General features: G+C 40.9%; 2 protein-coding genes across 10 annotated transcripts in view; one reads left to right on the top strand and one right to left on the bottom strand.

Moving 5' to 3' along the window:
- The first annotated feature begins 618 nt into the window (after positions 1-618).
- On the top strand, positions 619-15,631 carry pax6b (paired box 6b). 9 transcript variants are annotated; one of them, XM_069174633.1, is made up of 14 exons: positions 636-724; positions 3,521-3,594; positions 3,837-3,890; positions 4,781-4,804; positions 7,317-7,447; positions 7,781-7,816; positions 7,901-8,116; positions 8,470-8,635; positions 11,944-12,102; positions 12,284-12,366; positions 12,478-12,628; positions 13,246-13,358; positions 13,627-13,768; positions 14,510-15,631. In XM_069174633.1, the coding sequence occupies exons 3-14, from the start codon at positions 3,878-3,880 to the stop codon at positions 14,593-14,595; spliced, it is 1,320 nt and encodes a 439-aa protein (XP_069030734.1). In that variant the 5' UTR covers positions 636-724; positions 3,521-3,594; positions 3,837-3,877; the 3' UTR covers positions 14,596-15,631. The 9 variants fall into 9 exon arrangements, with proteins under 9 accessions (XP_069030730.1, XP_069030732.1, XP_069030733.1 ...); XM_069174629.1 differs by lacking the exon at positions 3,521-3,594 and having other exon boundaries at positions 619-724; XM_069174635.1 differs by lacking the exon at positions 4,781-4,804.
- A 1,168-nt stretch (positions 15,632-16,799) lies between these two features.
- The window catches only part of elp4 (elongator acetyltransferase complex subunit 4), a 55,557-nt gene continuing 51,449 nt past the window's right edge, over positions 16,800-20,907 (bottom strand). Inside the window, exon 10 of the mRNA XM_069174639.1 lies at positions 16,800-20,760. Within this exon, the coding sequence (XP_069030740.1) occupies positions 20,629-20,760 (132 nt within the window). The 3' untranslated portion in view covers positions 16,800-20,628. The remainder of the gene's footprint in view (positions 20,761-20,907) is intronic.

The following is a 20,907-nucleotide window of genomic DNA, read 5'->3' as shown; positions in this document are numbered from 1 at the left end:
AGCGCAGGGTATTTGCATGCGTGGGCTGATTAGTGGGTTGGAAAGACGAGACTCTCTCTCTCTCTCTCTCTCTCTCTCGCTCTCTCTCTCTCTCTCTCTCTCTCTCTCTCTCTCTTTCTCGCTGTAGCTCGGCCCCGTTTCCCGCTTTGGCTGTGGTGCAGGGGGAAGTGTTTATATGGGGGATGATGACAGAGGTCGGGTCGCGCTAATGGGCCAGTGAAGAGCGGCGGAGGGAGGCGAGGAGAGGAGAGGCGAGGAGAGGCGCACAGAGCAGACCAGGAACACATACATTAATACACTTGTTCCATCACCAATCAGCATAGGTGTGTTCATTCTCTTACCCCCACCTCCTTCCACCACCGCTCTCCCTTCCCTCCCTCTTTTCCCTCCCTCCCTCCCCCCTTTCTCTCTCTCTCTCTTTCTCTTCCCCACTCTCTCTCTTCCCGACTCTCTCATTCGCTCTCTCACACGCCAGCGCACATCCTCGCCAAACTCCGTGCGTCCTGACATCTGAGTTCACTGTCAATCTCTGTCTCCTTCGCAGGGATATCCCCTCCGTCTCCGCCGAAGACCACTGGAAACTAATTTTTCCTCTTCTAAACTTCCCGAGAGAGACTGGTCCTGGTCGGCTGTGGTTTTTTTTCTCTTTCTGTGGTGTGGAGAACTGGGCTGTAGCCTATAGTTTACCAAGGACTTTGACAACGACGCAGGATGCCCCAAAAAGGTGAGATCCTGACTGAAAGTTTGTCCATACTGTTACATTATGGATTTATTATTTTGGACATGCAATAAATGTGTTATTATTATTATTATTATTATTGTTGTTGTTATTATTATTGTTGTTATTATAATAGTACTAATCATTATTATTATTATTATTATTATTATTATTATTATTATTATTATTATTATTATAGCTCGTGCATTTTCGGCTGTAGGTTGAGGTGCAGTGAGGCTGTGGGTGTTTTCTCGTTTGGACTGTGCAGCCTGTCTTCTGACTGGACTCTCTCAGAAGTGCGAACAGCCTTTAGCGTCTCTGTCTGTTTTATGTGCTCGATTTTGTTGTTGTGTTTAGGCCTACGGATAGCTTACCGCTTATTTATGACAGCAAAGAGTAAAAAGTCACGTTGGGCCAGGACAGTGATCATCGTGGAGAATGGGGCGCAATGACCCGTTGAGGAAAGGTGTCAGATTGATTCATGCAGGCGAGTCACCCAAGCGCCTTCTAAAAAAGAAAAAAAAGAAAAGAAAAGTGCTCCATGGAGCACTTGCGGAAGAGGCCGGTTTTTAGCATGTTTGTTTGTGTGCCAGTGAAAATACAACTTTCTTCCTCGTTTCTGAGCTGATTCGCTCTGTACTTAATGACAGCGACTTAAACTGCTTTTACATTTTAGCGGTCAGGCTGTGGAGGATTTTCAAATAGTCAGACACAAGGCCTGACTGGCCTCTACGCCTTTAACAGTAAATAGCCCTTCAAATAATTTCAGTCATTTAATAAAACACAACATTTCAATACAAACTGCTACCGCTGTTAAACTATTTGGTTGCAACTATATAAATTAATAAACCAAAACAGATGCAATGATTTAATGCAGTTATGCATATTTTTTATTTTGTAATTTTAAAGATACATTTGTCATAATTCAGACAATGCACTTAAAATAATAATATTAAAAATAACATTAAAAACACACCAGGCCTATCAGCTCTAATATATTAAGATGCTATTTTGCTCTCAGTTGAGATTAAACCTGTTGGCTCTAATTCACAAACTATTCTGTAATATGTAAGAATTTAAAAAAAAAAATTAAAAAAAAAATTGTCCCTCATGTTTATAATTTTCTCTGTTAGCCTCCAACTTGCAGCGGGACCATTGTAGCCAAGGCCTACATGGACAATTTCTGCATGTGAATGTTGAGCGCGCAGGAACCACCGGCCAGAATAAGCATGTTGAACTAAAACACTGTTGTTTGAGATTACTAAAAGAAAAGAAATGCAGATTAGACCGTCGTTAACCTCAGGAACAACAACGTTTGAGCTTTCGACCTTAAATAAATGATTAACCACTTTACACGGCTAAAAGCTACTGACTGCAGCGCACTGACCAGCAATTATACATTATTTTATTCATATATATGGTTCCACATGCATTTGTGAGATTAGGCCAGAGATATTAAAATATAAAGAAATATTTAGAAGCTGTTTTGTTAATTTTCTAGGTTACAGGGTGACGCGGACTATGTGGGCCAGTGTGAAGGAATCTGAATTTGATTAATGACCGAGCAGCCGATTAGTTCAAACATAAAAGAAAGCTGCAATCTAGATGTAATGGCGGCCCCGTACGTGCATCCCACAAACTATGTCTTGGTCTAAACACAGTCTGCTAGACGTCGACATTATAGGCCATTTTGCTCTGCACACAACACAACTTTGCACGGAGGGAGAAAATGAAAACTCCAGACTTCTCCCTCACTGGCCCCCTTTTTATCTGTTCCCCCATTCAATAGCTTCTTTAATGCATTTGTCTTTTCCAATTGAGCGCCCTACTGCGCTGTTGTGTCTTTAAAACCCGCTTTACAACCAGCACCAGCAGCACCAAATAACCACCAAATATTTATAACAAGAAATTACTTAAATATATATATATATATATGCATATATATATATATATATATATATATATATTTTTTTTTTTTACTAAGAAGGCAGGGCAAACAAGACCCACATTCACGCACTGGCAGCGCCGGGGTCATGGTCGTGTGTGTGTGTGTGTGTGTGTGTGTGTGTGTGTGTGTGTGTGTGTGTGTGTGTGTGTGTGTGTGTGTGTGTTTGTGTGTGAATGGTCCCGGAGGGGGTGGATTCATGCCTCCGGCTCTTTGTATTAATCTGAACTTGTTGGTGTGTTTAGTGGGGAAGCTGCGTGTTTCTAGTCGCGGAGGCCGAGTGTTCGCCTCGGGTTTGAGGTATATGGAGGCAGAAAAAGGGGGTGCATTGTTGGAGTCCACCAGGCTTTGTACTCCAGCTTTGTACCCCCTCCTGGTCTGAACTTTTGCAGAGCAGTGAGGCGAGGTAGACAACGTGTGTCACTGTACAGTTTCCCCGACAGACTCCACAAGAGGAGGGTTATCAAGTTTTAAAAAAAATATATAGAGGGAGAGAAGCGTCTTGCTGGGACGATGAGGGCCGATTTCTTAAATAAAAAGAAAGAAGAAAACATCAGGACTAAAAGCTTTGAAACGGACGGTGCTGTAAAAGAGTTGCAGGCCCGATATCAGGCTGTTAGTTAGAATTTATTTTGACAGGCGCTTTCGGAAACAGGCCCAACAGAGATGTTAAAATGATTAACATGAATGTTGTCCCGCGCGTCAATTTTAATTTCTTTGCTTGGCAGCAACATTTAGGTTAATTGTAAATGTAGGCCAGAAAAAAAAAAAAAAAAAAAAAAAAAAAATGAAGATGCAGTAGGTTTAATCCGTGTAGCTATGGCTGTGCTAATGTGTTGTTTTGCTTTGTCCTATAGGGAGACATTAAGTAGTGAAAACGGCAGATGATTGACTAAATTGTTATAGAGTGGACAGTCAACTCTGTTTCCAGGCAAGTTTAATTAAAATCCATACATACACTGAGGATGTTCAAATTCACTGTGCATCTTTAATGTTAAAGAAGCAGATCCGCAAAAAAATTCTAATCGAACGAGATGAGAAACTTTCTGTATTTTAAAAAGAAATGTTGTAAATAATTTTACACTAGAAAAAAAAAGAAAGAAAAAATATGTGTACATCACCAGATTTCTGATTTGATGCTAACCAGTTTTGTTATTTCCTTGTGACGCTCAGAATACCACAACCAAGCCACGTGGGAGTCTGGCGTAGCCTCAATGATGCAGAACAGTAAGTTGTTTTTATGTCTCTTATGTTTTGAAACTTTTGATTACAACCACAAGTTCTAATGTGGTTGCATGGAAGCAGCACCCACTGACATTTTGCTCTGGTTGTTAAAGCGCTATTACTTTAAGAAGCACTTGAAAGGGAAAGAAAGGGATGAAATGTATGTGCAGGCTTAGATTTGCATGACTTTGAAGTGCAGGGAGGAAATATTCCAAGTTATTTGATGGTCGTTTCATTGCTGTTAATTTATAATTCCCCCCCCCCAATGATAGGTAGGCAAGTTATTATTGAACAAGTTAATCACACGTCGTTCTTCTCCAGAGAGAGAGAGAGAGAGAGAGAGAGAGAGAGAGAGAGAGAGAGAGAGAGAGAGAGAGAGAGAGAGAGAGGGGCAGAGAGGGAGAATAGAGGGGGTTGGGTTGGGAGGGAGATTTTTGTTTCTGCTTGAGTTGGTATTAAATAATTGCACAGCCGTCTGCATTAGCGTTAGAGCTGGCTGCCAGGCTGCATACAAGATTAGCCGCGCAGAGAAGAGCCCTGCATGAAACATGAGGAATAGCAATAATGTCTTATGTAGATTAGTCCATATTCTTCACGGACAGACAGCATGAACTAGAAAGAAAATGCTCATATTATAACCACAGGCCTTACTGTCAGGTGTAGGCTCAACTCAGAGCGGGACGATAAATATTAACAACCATATTGTCGTGGGTGCCAATCCAAAAAAAATTAAAAAAAAATAAAATAAAAAAAAAAAAAACATGGTAGATGCAGTTGCTTGTAGGCCTCTGTGTTTAAAGTGGCCCATGAGTTGAATTTCTGTCTAATTCCTGGTGTGTGTTGAAACAAAAAAAGATAAACATGAAACATTTTCTCTCTTGCTGCTGGACAAGAGGTGTATGACATCTGTGATGAAGGTGTGTGGAATAATTTTATTACATTATTCTCCATATACCTTGATGACGTGTCTGTGCTGTAATCTGTGCGCATTAGTCCAAACATGTTTGAATCCAACGTTGGACCATATGACAGTTGGATTGCTTGATGTGTAGAGAGGTGTGACACATGATAAAAAAAATAATAAAAAAAATAAAGAGACCTGTGATGCACAACTGAAGTAAGCTGTTTTTACAAACTGGTGGCATTAGTTTTATTTTACAGGCCACAGCGCTGTTTTTTTTTTTGTTGTTGTTGTTGTTTTTTTTGTTTTTGTATCTTGCTAGCTGTCCATTATAGAGATGATAGGGCCTTATCAAAGCTGTGTGCAATACCCAGTGCTCCTGCTTTGCTGCGGATTGATGTTAATGGGATGCTCCCCTGGCTTAGCGTGTGATGTCTGGTGCGAATTGTCGAGGAGATATCATTGGGCCCGGCCCTTTGGGTTGTCTAAAGGTCGCGACGGCCTCGCTGGCTTTTGTGCTAATAACTCCTGGGTGTATATGGTGGGGAGCGTCCAAATTGACACCATATGTTTTCCTATTAGTCGACTTGCAATAGAATACAAGGCGCATAATCAGCGCCAGCGGGCGAGATCGACTCTGGGCACTTGAGGGAATTGTGCCATGATTAAGACTTAACCTTAGGACAGTCTGATTTTTATGTGATGTCGTTATCTGGCGGTTTTATCGATCCGCAGGATTTATGTGATAGTTATAAATCAGAGGTGATTGAGCAGCCCCGGAGAACCCGCTGAGCAGGACTGCTTAATGTGGGTAGGCCAATTTCATCGTAAGAAGTCTATTAATTCCACTTAATCCTGGAATTACCAAAGAGCAGGAGGGATGATAATGGATTTACTATCAATCAGATCCACGCTGTAAGATTATTACACACGGCGGCCAAAAGGGATACGTTGCTCAGTTAAAACAGGTGTATTTTCCCTCAAATATGAACGCACCCTTTTGCCATTTATATAAAGTGCATAGCTATAAAAGTCTGCATTAAAAGCCGAGTCCTATATGGCACGTTTCAGTGTAAAGACGCCCACCGATTCCACACAACAGGACTGCAGTGGCTGTGAGCATTTGTTGTCAAATACAAACAAGGGGGGAAAAAACTGCATGTCACTTTTAATATGTTAAGAATCCAGGCGCGCCCTCGTTTGTGTGACCGCGCGTAGCCCCTGGCCACCTTAAAACGAAGTCTCTCCCTCGGAGGGTAAACGAGTAGCGTCCAATTTTGTCTGAGTGATATCCAAATGCAGACAGAAAGGGTCGTTTTATCATGCTACTATTTGTCGTGACGATGCGATTTTCAAAAGCAGAGCGGTGTCATAAAGTGACATGCCTGCCACAAGTGCTCCAACTGATCTTTTCAATTAGCCTCCCATGCATGATCCGAGGCGACTTCCGCCTATTTCCAGAAATTAAGCTCAAACTTGACGTGCAGCTAGCTTTATTTTAAAGACAAATGTCAGGCAGGCTCATCATATTTTCCCCCTCTTCTATATTTGGAGCTTATTTATTGCTAAGGAGCCTCTGCTCCCGGAGTCAATGTACCGGGCGGCAGCGCAGGGGAAGGGAGCGGAGAAACAGAGAGCAGCTCAGGCACTCCGGGGAGTCAGCTCTCCCATTTGGCTTCAGGTTTGCGGGTTTATTCTGTGCTTTAGACAGATGCCATAGCCCAGTTTAGGGATAATTTCCAAAAAAACGATCATTTTTAGACAATAACTGCTCATAAAAACGGCTGTTTTGGAGCTAATATCCTTGTGTTTCCTGTCTTTGTGATGCGTAATTATTGTGTGTTTTGAATCATGGAAAGGATTTACCGATTTAATGTCATTTTCTAGAAAGCGATGCTTTTATATACGAGTGCTAATTTAACACATTATTTCAGTCTAATGTTTTATGGCATTGTCGGTGTTGCTGGTTATCATTTCGAAGATAGTTTATGAGTGAGGTGCTGGTCTTGGTTTTACGCAGCTGTACATGGAGGAATGGATAACGGTGCGAGTGTTTTAATACTGAAGTTTACCGGTTTGATAAAAGCTCGGTTGAGATTTGTCGGGGCAGATGACCAACTGGATTTTTAATTTATTATTACAAAATTACATATTGAAATGTTTTGGTTCGGTTTATGTGATGCTGCTATCGTTTATTCCATGTTCTGCATGCGTACCTGCGCAATGTTTGTCTTCAGAGGCGGATGCACTGACCGGTATAATAGTTTCTTAAAAATCGTATTATCACCAGTGCTCTCCGATTATTATTATTTTTTTTTTTACATAGCATATGACAGTTATTTTTTGAAGTAAACTTCTTCTGTCTGCTGTCTTCATGTTGCATCTTTAACTCGGTTATCTTGAACGCTTAAACCATTCTCCTCACCATTACATAAAAAAAACAAAAAACTCATCTGCTTTATCTCATATTTTACCTGGACCGAGTGGTGACGTGACTTGATGACTCCGATGCTTTTGTCTCCGTGTAGGTCACAGTGGCGTAAACCAGCTTGGTGGTGTGTTTGTTAATGGTAGACCGCTGCCGGATTCCACCAGGCAGAAAATAGTTGAACTTGCTCACAGTGGCGCTCGACCCTGCGACATCTCCCGGATACTGCAGGTGACCATCACACTCCTTTCTGAGCAGAAAACAGGTTTACACAGACTTTGTTTTCAGTGCATACAAAGTACCGGTTAATAATTCAATCACTAAACAAAAGGTGAACGACATTACGGTTTGATTTCCATTATTAAATCTATGTTTCCTGTAGCAGAAATGTTACATTCTGGGGTAGTTTTAAAACAGTGAAATTATGACTTATTAGTTATAGCTATAATTCCTTCACTGGAAATATAATAAGGCCGACAAAAAGGAAAAGTAATCTGCCTGCTATTACAGTATAGAGAATAAATGCCGAATATACCATTGAAGGCATATTTTTTGTGTTTATAGACCCATGATGAAGTCCAAGTGCTGGACAGTGAAAAGGTGATAATTATTTGAGCCATCTTAGAAATTCCGTTAATAGTCGTAAATAATGTATGTGAATTGTGTCTTTTGTTTTCTATCCAGGTGTCCAACGGCTGTGTGAGCAAGATCCTGGGTAGATATTATGAAACTGGCTCCATAAGACCGAGAGCGATAGGCGGCAGCAAGCCCAGAGTCGCCACTCCGGAGGTGGTCGCGAAAATCGCTCAGTACAAGCGGGAGTGTCCGTCTATCTTCGCGTGGGAGATCCGTGACAGACTTCTATCGGAGGGGGTCTGCACCAACGACAATATACCCAGTGTAAGTGTATTGACTGTAAGTTGTGTGCATGATTTAATTTGCCACATGAAATGACTTTTTTCCTCATGCAGTGGAGGAAAAGGAGATGGGCATCCAAGCATTCAGTCTTATTAAATACAGTGTGGGGCACGCATTACTGCATATGTGATCACCAAAACACAAACTCAATTAGAAGGAGCCCGCTGTCCATTTGTGTGCTTGCAGGAACACCTTCCCGTGAAGATTTATTGTTATGATAAGGCGCGTGGTGCCGTGAACACCGACATCTTTGTCCCCTCATGCAAAGACACACCGACGCGGCGCTTCCATCTAATCCTAATCCTCACTTTTATCATATGTAATTTGTCATTCAGGTGTCATCAATAAACAGAGTCCTCCGCAACCTGGCTAGTGAAAAGCAACAGATGGGCGCAGATGGCATGTATGACAAGCTGAGAATGCTCAACGGTCAGACAGGAACTTGGGGGACCCGGCCCGGCTGGTACCCCGGAACATCAGTGCCAGGGCAGCCCAACCAAGGTGAGCCTCATTATCACACAGTGGCAAATAAAAACACCTTGAAGCACGCTCGGCTGTAAATTTGGAGCTAAGAAGGATGCAACCGCGCGGTCGAGCTTCGATTTGAATTCTCAGTATGTGATCAGTCACAAAAAAAACCCAAAACAGGCTATTTGACTCGAAGATAGATGCATTAAAGTAAATTCCACAGAGGTCCCCATAAATTGTATGAATATGAATAGTTTTGCAGCTCACTATTCCAGTGGTTCCGGTCCACGGCTCTGTTTGCAGAAAGGTATTGTACTGGCAAGCTTTTGATGCCCTGGACAAGACCCCCAATTAAGACTTGCCGATTAGAGGAAGCCATAGGCCATGCATGCAGTCTGAATGCCTCCACTGTCCCAGACATGGATGTGCGTGACAGCGGCTTGTCCTTTCAGCAGAGGTGTCCATCCAACAGCCTGCGTTTTCCTCCCCTCCTGATGGGGAGGAAGAGCCGGGGAGCTGTGTGCGGGGATATTAGTACAAAGGAATGTTTTCCTTCACACGCAATGATTGGTTATGGGAACGGCCCGCACTACGTGTAATTGCTCATTAGAGAGGGCTTTGTCTCTCATTATGGCAACATGCAGGAGTGTGGAGATGGTAAGGCTGCTGTGGAAATGTTCCACTCCAGAGGGTTTTCCTGTCGGCCTACTGCAGGCCAAATACTCAGCACATTTTCTTATAAGAAACGATACTTTTTTTTTTTTTTTTTGCTTCTTAAATACTCACTAATTAAACAAGTACCTATTAAGCACTGTGTCTCATTTTATATGCCCCCAGAAAGCAAGTGTTGGAATTTAGTCGAAGCAAATAAAAATTAAAAAAATTAAAAAAAAGTATTTGTTTGATGACCGTTTGGACACGTGGGGCTGTCATCAACAAGCAGTAAGGCGGAAATGATCACATTAGCGCCTAAAAATATTTATTTAAATTTGTAATGATAATAGCTAATTTACGATTATTATTATCCTCATTATTGATAACAGTTATGTCCACCATATCAGATTAATTATTATTGGTTCCTCATACATATAATATTGCATTATTAATATTATAATTACGTATAGCCTATTATTTAGATTATATGAATTATTATATTATCGGATAGAACAACAACAACAACAACCATACCAACAACAACAGCAAGAATAATCATAATCATCATAATCATAATCATAATACTATAATGAGTTGTTAATGCGGTCATTGTGTTTTTAAGTATTTGGGTAAAGCAGTTGTCTCAGGGGAACGTAAATATGTTTTCGATCAGACAGCCGAGTAGGCAGATATAATGGCTACATGGAGAGTGACAGGGCCCCAAAAGAAGACAACTCTATCCAAAGAGGAACGAATAAAACTCCGCACCGATTTCGTCTTTCATCCCTTTCTCCTTCTCCTTCGCTGGCTATATGGCTCTAAATCCCTTCCATAGGATTTAGTCTCTCACTTTCTCTTTCACTTTTAAGCGGTTTCTCAAGAGTGTTTTGATCCAGTCTCAGCAGCTGAAAGGTGCCGCAATTGGTTCGGTATCTTTTTTTTTTTTTTTTTTTTTTTTTTTTTTGCTGCTTTTCCGCCTCAGTGGTTGAGACATCGTGATACTAAAGAATGAGTTTATTTCCCAGCGCTTTTATAAAGAAAACAAATCCCATCCTAGCGTCAGTGGGTTTGGCAGACGGATAATAGCTGCACATTCACTCCTTTTTATGGATTATCCGGAGTGAAGAAACAAATAGCGTGGATACAAACTATTGGCCTATAGAAGAATACTTTGTCTATTATGCAGCAAGGGGAATTGTCAAGAAACGTGTCGCATCAGGTTTCCTCCAGTGAACCAAGACTGACACATATAGACACATTAAAAATATTTACGTGAAGTAGGAGGGACAATTTCCTCGCAGCAGAACTATCGGCAAACACTTGCTTGATTTGAACATAAAGAAAACTTTTTTTTTTTTAAATTTAACAAAATCATTTGTTGGTTGTGCATGGATAGCCTTTGGTTTTTAGGAACATATGTAGGCTATGTGTGTTCTGGCCGGCCTGCACCTGTTTCAACTTTGCAACAACCCCAACCGAGGCACAGCTCGCATGCAACTATCCCAACACGTTTACAAACATTAAAAAAAAATTAAAAAAAAATAAAAAAATAAAAAATCTGCATACAAAGAGCTGAAATTCCACTTCATGAGTTCAACCCATGGCGCCACAGACATGAGTGAGATATTACATAAACCTCCCTTTATCAACGCACCCGCTGCTTAATTTCGCATTAACTTCTCGGTGTGATAATGATGTCCAACAACAAGACAGACATTAGTCGATAAGCCTCGCCCTGCAACTGAAGGGGCCTTTGGGCCCACCGCGGACAAGCAGGAACAGTGAATAGATTGGCCTTATTTTGGTTGTTCAGGGGGTTGCATGCTCTCTCCTCACTCATTTGTTTCCAATTGAAGACAGAAATCCTGACTGGCGTGTAGCTGGCCGGGGGACGTGATTAATGATGGTAGTGGATAAGGGTTAACACACTGGACTCAAAGCTCTGTTGACTGGGATCCTCGTGCGCACAATGCCAAAGTACTATAGCCTGTGCGCCTCCAGAGGGAGAGGATCCTTTTGTCATCTCCTCCAATAGCCCCCCTCCCATATATTACACCCACCGAGGGCTCACTGCTCGTCCCTGGCTGTGTCCATAGTTTAATGGTTTCCCTTACTCCTGAAGGCATTGTATCATTCTGAAAAGCGTCTTCTCCTATTCAAAAGTTGGTGGTCACCTCAATGGCTATACCAACGCCCATATGGGAACGACCATTGAGGCACTGCTCTGCCCTAAAAAAAAAAAAAAAAAAATAGGGGGGCTAGAGAGTTTGGGGTTTTAATACATTTCATAGGCTCTGAAAAGAGGCTCGCCACATCTTGTCACATTTCTCTTAACCTTTTGAGAACACACGCCATTGTTGGGACGCGATAAGTACGCGCAACCTTTCCCTCTCCAGCCTGTTTTTCCCACAATATTTTATAAACAGTTAAACTGTGAGGCCTTTGCTCATATTGTTCCTTCTCACGCAGGCAGCCGTCTTTAATCTGGAAGCATTAAGAAGAAATTGCAATAATTCCTCCGTATTTTGAATTAAATTAACCATGATGGGAGCTTTAATTAATGATGTAGCACCGCGCTCTGTACAATTAGCTGTAGGCTGATACAACATGAGGCCCGATAATTAATTATTCAATTAGTTTAAGTGAATGTATATTTCCATTAAATGTGCGTTGTTGTTTCTTTTCAGATGGCTGCCAACAACAGGACGGTGCAGGAGAAAACACAAACTCAATCAGCTCGAACGGCGAGGACTCAGAGGAGACACAGATGCGACTGCAGCTCAAGAGGAAACTCCAGAGGAATCGCACGTCCTTCACACAGGAGCAAATCGAAGCACTGGAAAAAGGTCAACTAATCACTCAATAATGTGTAGCCTGTATTTTAATCCACTGTCTTCAAATTGAAAATAGAAAAAAAAAAAAATAAAAAACGTACAAATGAAACGCAACATGTTCTTGAAGTTTGCTCGAAAATTGTGCGATCAGTTTTTATTGACTTTTATTTGGGGGTGTTTTCTTGCGTTACAGAATTTGAACGAACTCATTATCCAGATGTTTTCGCGCGAGAAAGACTAGCAGCGAAAATCGACCTGCCCGAGGCAAGAATACAAGTGAGTTATCGCAACTTTTTTTTTTACACCACGGTTTAAAAAAAAAAAAGTGTTCAAAAAGTTACCTTTTAAAACTAAGTGAAAATTAAGACGAAGTTATTTCCATTGCAGGTATGGTTCTCAAACAGAAGAGCAAAGTGGAGGCGAGAGGAGAAGCTGCGGAACCAGCGCCGGCAGGCCAACAACTCCTCCAGTCACATTCCCATCAGCAGCAGCTTCAGCACCAGCGTCTACCAGGCCATCCCACAGCCCACCACGCCGGGTAGGTCCAACACAGCTGGGGCCGCACTCCCGCTACCGAAAATAACATTCAAATTAAATGTTAAAATATAATGTGTTGGCTGCATAAACGCTACACCAACCACGTATTAATTTGTCATATACATTGCATAATAATACATTGTAACAACACATTTAACGGGTTGTTCAGACAAACAGAGTCGATATGAAATATTACTAAACAGTAATATGCGACATCCTGCGGATTAATATTAAAAAAAAGGGGGGGGGGGGGGAGAAGTTCGCCTTGCGGTTGTGCGCTCTAGTTCACATGAAGAAGCGGTCGTGCTTTCCTTTTAATGGATGATTGAGCAAAACTTCTCAGCTGACTATCCGCGTAATTACCGAATCAAGCACGAGGGCACACAGGCAGAACTGAAGCTCATGCTTACAAGTCAATCACCTGAGACAGGCACTGTACAGTATCTGTCCAGGCATATCAGCTTGTCAAATAAGGCGTCACCTTCAAGCACGCACTACTTAAACGCTAATGAGACTCGACTATCACGCTGGAGGACCGTGAGTGACTTCTGCGGTTTTAACCACGTTTTTTTTTTTTTTCCCTTTTTTTTTTTTTTTTTTTTTCATTTCCATTCACAGTGTCTTTCACCTCGGGGTCAATGCTGGGTAGACCCGACTCTGCACTCACAAACACCTACAGTGCGCTGCCCCCCATGCCCAGCTTCACCATGGCAAACAATCTACCTATGCAAGTAAGTGAAGGATAATCCTCAGTCAGTAGACAACAATGTTTAAATATATGACGTTTAAGTAACATTTTATGATTATTGATGTGGTTGTAAGAGTGGAGTCAAACACACCAATAACAGTAATTTATTGTGTTTCCTGGCCAAACAAAACTAAGGAGCGACAGGAAAAGAATTAAACTCGATCCGAATCAAAAATAAAATCATACATATGACTACTGAGATGAAAACTATGGTTGGCTAAGCTAATGTAATATTCTCTTCTCATCTGTAGCCCAGCCAGACCTCCTCTTATTCCTGCATGCTGCCTACCAGTCCGCCTGTGAATGGGCGGAGCTACGAAACATACACGCCCCCTCATATGCAGGCACATATGAACAGCCAATCAATGACCACTTCTGGTACCACCTCAACAGGTAGGCAGAAAGTTCATTGCTTACCAACATGCTTGGGAGTTCATAATATCAAACAGTGCACTCTCGGAAATATCTGCCACCTTTCCTGTAATTAGGGGGTACTACATAGCCATCTCTGATTCATGACATGTCACAGCAACTTTTCCCTCTCCTTTCCGTCCATTTGAGAAACTTCACGGTTTAACTGTCTGAGGATCGATATCTCTGCATCCCATATCATTTTCGCTCTGCAGTTGCATGAACGAAGCTCATTTCATCGCCACTCTAGGCCATCATGTCAATCCCACGACTCCAGCCCATAGTTTAGTTCCACCCCATTAGGATGCTGTTACTGAGAGCCATATATACCGGTTATAGTCATGAAGAGTTAATCATGCATAACCACATTTCCTCTGTGGTAAATTGCTAATTAATTTGATTCATTTGCTGTTGTACTCTCTCTGTTTAAATGCCTTTGCCAAAGCCTCAATTTATCGAGCTTGCAAGCATTTTACTGAGCAACCATGTGCAGAGTATTCTGTCTCATTGCAGCCCCATGCTCATCTACCTATTTGCAAGCGTTTATAGCACAATACTCTGTGCTATAAGGCTAACTAGTGTTAGCTGTCACACTTAACTGTGCATGGTGCATCCACTCATCTGATTTAATTCAGCATGTAGACTTCTGGGGCTTTTATTTTAGATTCTCGCTGTGTTTAGTTTTTTTTCTTCCTAACATCTTTTCTCTTTTTGTCTCTGCAGGACTCATCTCTCCTGGAGTGTCTGTCCCTGTCCAAGTCCCAGGGAGCGAGCCTGACATGTCTCAGTACTGGTCAAGACTACAGTAGAGAGAAGAGCTACTTCACCCTGTAACCACCCACTCCACCATCGCCCTCCGGCAGTGCTCCTCACACATACACGGCACAGGAGAGTAGAGAAGGCGAGAGTGGGTTGAGAGGAGACAACAGACAGGAGAGGAGGACAGAAAAGAAAGAGAGAGACTCTGGGAGAGCCTTGGGACGTCTGGGCTTTGTTTTTCCAGTGGGACAGTGTGCTGTTGTGTAGCTCTAGGCACATTCAAACGAGGACTTGGAAGAGAGAACAACGATGGAAAGAAAAAAAAAAAAACGGACCTCTGTAAAGTGCCCGGTGTTAAATTTTTATGGAACAAAAACTTATCTGTTTTTTTTTTCTATTTCCAACTTCAGTCATTGTTTCCTTTTTTTCTCTGGTGTGTTTGTAAATGGCCATTTGTATGTTAATATGAAAAACCAAGATCAAGTACTGATAGATGGACTGCTAGAAAACCATGTTGGTCTTGCGTTTGTTTGAGAGAGGAGAACCTGAGAGATTCTGCCATGACTATCTTTTAATCTGCTTATATCGAGACTTTTTACCAGCCTTTGCATGGTCTCTGGACACTGTTGCATATCATTAAAGACGAAAAGCTGGAGGGAAGACTCTTACTGTGTCAAAAAAAAAAAAAAAAAAAAAATATTTATTGGTCTCATTTCTTACGAATGGATATTTAGCAGAGGAAACCCAAACTCGATCCACCCACTGAAGCTGTGGTCTTGGCTCCTCTGACACGGGCCCGTATTTTCTGGCTTATTAGACACGGATCACTATCAACAGCTCCAAGTGTGCAAAGACGGTGCGGCATGCAAACACAACTTGGACCTCTTGCTTCGGTGGTTGGATTGACTCTTAAGTTACCACGAAGAACATTCAATGTGGAAAACAGGTGTAAAAGAAAACCTGTAGTCTGTAAATGGTAGACTGCGTCTTCGATATAATCCAGTTTGTTTATGTCAAAATGTAAAGTACTTGTCTTCCCTAGAAATCTTCCAGAAAGATTTCTCCAATAAAAGTTGATTTCATTTATATCCCTGAGAATATTCTATAAATGTTCCATGCATCATAAAATACATTTCTTTAGGGTCAGGTACAATTTGTCTCTTAGGTATAGTTGTAATATAGTGTCCTATGGTCAAAAAAAAAATGTGCAACTAGAAATATTTAATTCCTATAATTATGATTAAACATTGCTTGACAGAGTTTTAAACTTAAGTGTTTGGCAGTTGTTTACAAGTACATATCAGATTTAATCATTGTTGATTGTAAAACAGACCAAAGCCTTTGTATTTCATCTAGTACACAATGTTTTGTTTTTTTAAACGATATTAGTCTTGTGTTGCAAAATTTTGTAAACACGTTCTGTTCAATTACATTGGCTTCGAGTTCGTGAGACTGCAGTCGAACCCCGCAGTCCTTATTTATAATTGAAGACCATGGGAGGGTTTTTCTAGCATCATCTGTCATGCTCTTTTGAGTTTTGCATTTTTATTTCAGTGTGTACGCAGAACATGGACACATACTGGGTTTACGTCTGAGCATTGCTTCTGAGATAAAACGTCTACACGCTGTCTCTTAAATATTTCAATTTAATTTTATTTAAAAATGGAGCTTTTTAAATGTATTTTGTGAAAACTATAAAACATTTTGTACAGTAAAATTGTGTCTTAAAGAAAGCCTTTTTGCCTGGTCAATGCTGTGTCGGTTTTCACTAAGCAAGGAGAGACAAAAGTTTGACAAAGTGCATCACTGTTGCAATGTTAAACAACGCAAATCCTAACTAACGGCAGTAAAAAAAAAAAAGAAAAAAAAAAAGAAAAAAAAATAGCTTGTAATACACATAACAACACTTCTAATTCCCACCACACAAAGGTGCACAAAATAGCAAACCTCTCTTGATGTATGGGGCTGAACCAAGTCGACACAGACCACACAGCACAACACCACCACACAATGAGAAAGGTCAAGCAATTCACCATCGCTAGCTCTTGTTTTAGTAGAGTTACGATGGTATGAAAAAAATACAGAAGCAATGAGGAGGAGGGAGCACAGAAGAGAGAAAAAAAAAAAAAAGTCGTGGAATAAAGCAGTCAGTGCCTAGAGCGAGGCAGAGGAGCGATTGTGTGGCAGAGTGAGTTATTTTGCTTCACTTGCTGCCTCAGCGGGGGGCGGGAGGGAGGAGGGGTTGTGTGTGTGTGTGTGTGTGTGTGTGTGTGTGTGTGTGTGTGTGTGTGTGTGTGTGCGCGTGTGTGTGTGTGGATTTAAAGGGGTGTGTGGTAGAGAGAGAGAGAGTGCCAGACCATCTAAAAGGAAAAGATATCCAGGAGAGAGTGAGGTCAGGTAACATTCACACAGCACGTATCAGCACCAAACATCTCACTAAATTGATTAATTGAATTTACATGTCTGACTCGATATCAAATAGTCCAATCAGGAGTTTGGTCAGATTTTAATGCAATTTCTCTATTCATTTAATGCAGTTTATGACACAAATGGAGGAATACTGTCGGAGGGGAAGACAGAACAGACGAGACGACTGCACCGAGACAGAGGAGGAACATTAATAATTACAGAGAGAGAATGAAAGAGAAATTCAAAATGCAAGAAAGACTGCAATTAAGGGAAGTCTAAATAATACACAGCTTTGGGGATGAAATGGTTTAAATGTAATTCTCACTAGGAACAAAGTCATGTAATGTAAGTTTCTGTAAAAGTTCCCTGAAAACTTCATACTTTTTGATCTATTTTTTAATGAGAGACAATAATTTGGAGCTGTAGTGATCCTTATTCGAGTCCCCACAGCAGTAAGCAGAAGCTGACACCCTCCTGTTCCCTGTCAGCAGTTATATTCTGGGCTCTCTTTGTGAGTGTGGGCTTAAAGCACATATGAAGTAACATTTCCCTGATCATTGTAAAAACAAATACATTTTGCGTTGTGTAAACTGTGTTGAACAGTTATGGTTTAAACATTTAAATTCAGGTATTTAATGTGGTTTAAAAAAAAAAGCTGTTGTCCACCTTAATGTTAATTTACCAGTGCTGCAATGTGATGGCCCTTCAATAACACAACCCACAAGACCTCAATTAAAGCAGCTGTAGGAAAACAGCTACGGCTTTGCTTGAGAATCAATAGGACATGAGTGGCAGCTACCAAAGATAAAAGCCTATTCTCTGCACTCACTCCCATGTTTTTCTTTTTTTTTGCCATACGGGCGTGTGACGCTTTTAAGAAGTAGGTTTTGTAAAATGGGCCGACGGCACTGAATGTTCATCTTATGTATTGTGGTTACAGATTCCATTCAGATAAAATATGTTAGCCTACTTACTGTCATAAAAATATAAACACAATAACTTGTTTGAAATACGTGTTGACTTTTGAGCAATAAGAAGGAAACGTTAGGAAGAAAGCTGAAAACAGCGAAACAGAAAACTACAATTCAGCCTGGGTTGTTTTAAATAGTGTACTGTTTCTTACTGAGGGTGAAGTGAAGCGCATACGAGCATCTGAAGAGCCACATGTGATCGTTTATAAAAAAAAAAAAGAAAGTAAAGAAAATAAAGAAATAAAATGAAATGCCACATTCTCTACCAGATTGTAAAATTCCAGTTTTTGTGTCCTTAGGCTGAAATTAATTGAACGATCCTAGTATCTTGAACTACTTATCACAGCACTGTCTAACCAATTTCATCTAACAGGAGGAGACCAACAAACATGCTGTCAATCAAAAATTAGAAGTATTTTAAATGATGTTTATTTCAATGGAAATATTAAGACTGGCACCAATTTAATTCTAAATAAACCTGCACTTTACATCAAGTTGTGACAACACTCAGTCCTTTATGTTTACCGCAGAAGCTGACATTACAAAACTTTGTTGATAGTTTTAAAACTTAAAAAGTAATGATGAGTCATAACTCACTGGACAAAAAGCAAAAGAGCATGTTTGTTGACATACAAACTTGGCAGGGTTAAAAAGTATAAAGAACAAACACACTAGTTGTATGGCAACATGCCCAAATAAATGTATTCTACTTAAATCTACCTGAAAAGTTTACCCCGAATATGTCAGCTCTACAACTACAATATATTGGAAAACTGTTTTTATCTTGACAACACGAGCTTTCATTCATCACCTGTATACGTGACCTGTGTATGTCATCTCTCTCTCTCTATCTCCTAAAGCCGATAAAAGAGCGCTCCATTCATGTATGAAACTGTCAGCTAACACTAGCCTCTCCCAACACGTGTTGCAGATGGTTACCAATACTGCCAGTTTTTACAGGCAAAAATATTCAAAATGGCATCAGCAGCAGCAGACTGCGGAAAACAAAAATGAAACATTTAATTTTTCATGTTGTTTTTTTTTTTTTTTTTTCTTTCTCCGTTTCTCCATGTCACCATTTGACCTAATTTGTTCTTTTGGGCTTGTCATGGCAAAGCAGCTCATCCAGCAAACATGCCTGATGAGGTGTGAAGCCTGCACCCAAATCCAGCTCTCCTACCCTCTGCCCACATTCCTGCTCTGCTCGGATTACTGGAGGTAGACGTCACTCACCGGCAGAGTCTCCGGGTCAGATGGAGGCGTCCCTATTCGAACCTGAACCCAGTCAGGCTGACCACAGATCAGTCATTCTTAACCAGTGGTGGAAGAAGTACCCAGATTCTTTGGTTAAGTAAGTAAGAATCAATGCAGCAATATATAAATATTCCATTACAAATAAAAGTCCTGCATGGAAAATCCTACTTAAGTAAAAGTAATGAAGTATTAGCAGGAAAATGTAGTTCAATTATTAAATTGAAAGTTCTGATTTGGTCCCTCTGACTGAAAAATTATTATATATGACATCATTAGATTATTAATACCGAAGTATCAGTGTGTGAGCAGCATGTTACTGCTGTAGCCGCTGCAGACGGAGTTGTTCTGAACCACTTTATATCCAGTTTTATATCCAGGAACAGCAGATACATGTGAGGGGTCGTCAGATGATTACTGGAGAGGAGAGGAGAAAAAACTAAGTTCTGATCCATAAATCTCCAACTAGACATTTCTGTTTGTAATATGAGAAGTGAAAAAGGTTGGAAACCACTGGTTTAATCTTTATCAATGCGTTGTATTCTAAAAGCTTTTTTTAAAAAATTTTTTTTATTATCCACTGCATCAAATCTTCATCTTAAAAATAACTAAAGCTGGCAAATAAATGTGGTGGATTATAAAGTATATTTCTTACTGAACTGTAGTGGAGTATACAGGTACATTAAAATAGTAAATCGGTGCAGAGTGTGAGGAAACGTACGTAGTTACTTTCCATGTTCATAACACATCTGGTTCAGATACATTTTTTTTTCCAGAGAATTGGTGTTGTGGTGAAATGAAGTAAAAACTGAATAGAAAGCATGTGTTTGGTTCTGTAAACTTGTTCTCTTTTATTCAATGTAACAGAAGTAAATTTTTAATTATCAAAGAAAAATAGAGCGAGAGAATCACTCAAAGCAGAGAGGAACCCAAAGAACAAACAAAATGTACCAAACCTTAAAACAATTCCCCATCTTGGATTTCAATTGGATGAAGTGTTAGTCACCATGTCAGTCATGTACCTTCAAATAACATTTTGAAACACCACAGGTTTCGCATGTTCTTGCAATTTACAGGTGAAAAAAAAAAAAAAATCAAACTGAGGAGATAAAGCGTGGGCTAGCAACATAATGTAAGTTAAATGAGCTTCTCATGACAGTTTGGAATGTGCCAATTTCAGCTGTCAGATTGAGAGAGAGTGTACAGTATATATTTGTATATAAAAAAAAAAAGCGCGCTTGAAATATGGGATGAAATGTGTCCGTTATGAGAAGAGGTACTGTGGATGTTTAGATCGTCACCCCCGGCTGGGTCAGTTGGCAGGTGGTGAAGGCTGGCAGGGTTATCGCAGTTGACATTACGCGGGCCGGGGAACAACCTGGTCGCCGCGGTAAAGAGGACAACGCTGCAGCGTTCCAGGTGTGGGTTGCCCAGGGCGACTGTGTGGGAGTTTTAGAAGTCCAGGTGTTTGGTGCCGGAAGTGCCGAAGCCACAGGCCGGAGCCACCAAGGCCGCCGCTCCTGCCAGCTCCCCCCTGCTCACACGACTCACCGTCTCAGACAAGTCTGGAGGCAAATGTAGTCTCTACAGAAATCGGAGGGAGGGACGGAGGGAGAGGGCAGAGTGTTAGTTCGCAAAACGAAAGCACGGCGGTGGATCAGCGTACGGAAGATGGTACACTTCAGTGATGCTTATTCACAGAGAGCCATGTTGGGTTGAAATTGCATTAGA

This window comes from Embiotoca jacksoni, unplaced genomic scaffold (assembly GCF_022577435.1).
Source record: "Embiotoca jacksoni isolate LCO1_2020_lvr unplaced genomic scaffold, fEmbJac1.0.p SCAF_6, whole genome shotgun sequence".
In the NCBI taxonomy this organism is placed as follows: domain Eukaryota; kingdom Metazoa; phylum Chordata; class Actinopteri; family Embiotocidae; genus Embiotoca; species Embiotoca jacksoni.
Note: the sequence above shows the minus strand (reverse complement) of the source record. Positions and strands in the feature narration are given on the sequence as shown.

Coding starts and splice junctions, on each gene's coding strand:
- pax6b (XM_069174629.1), top strand. Junction 4,805..7,316: donor GTATGACATCTGTGATGAAG/GTGTGTGGAATA, acceptor GTCTCCGTGTAG/GTCACAGTGGCGTAAACCAG. Junction 13,359..13,626: donor CAAACAATCTACCTATGCAA/GTAAGTGAAGGA, acceptor TCTCATCTGTAG/CCCAGCCAGACCTCCTCTTA.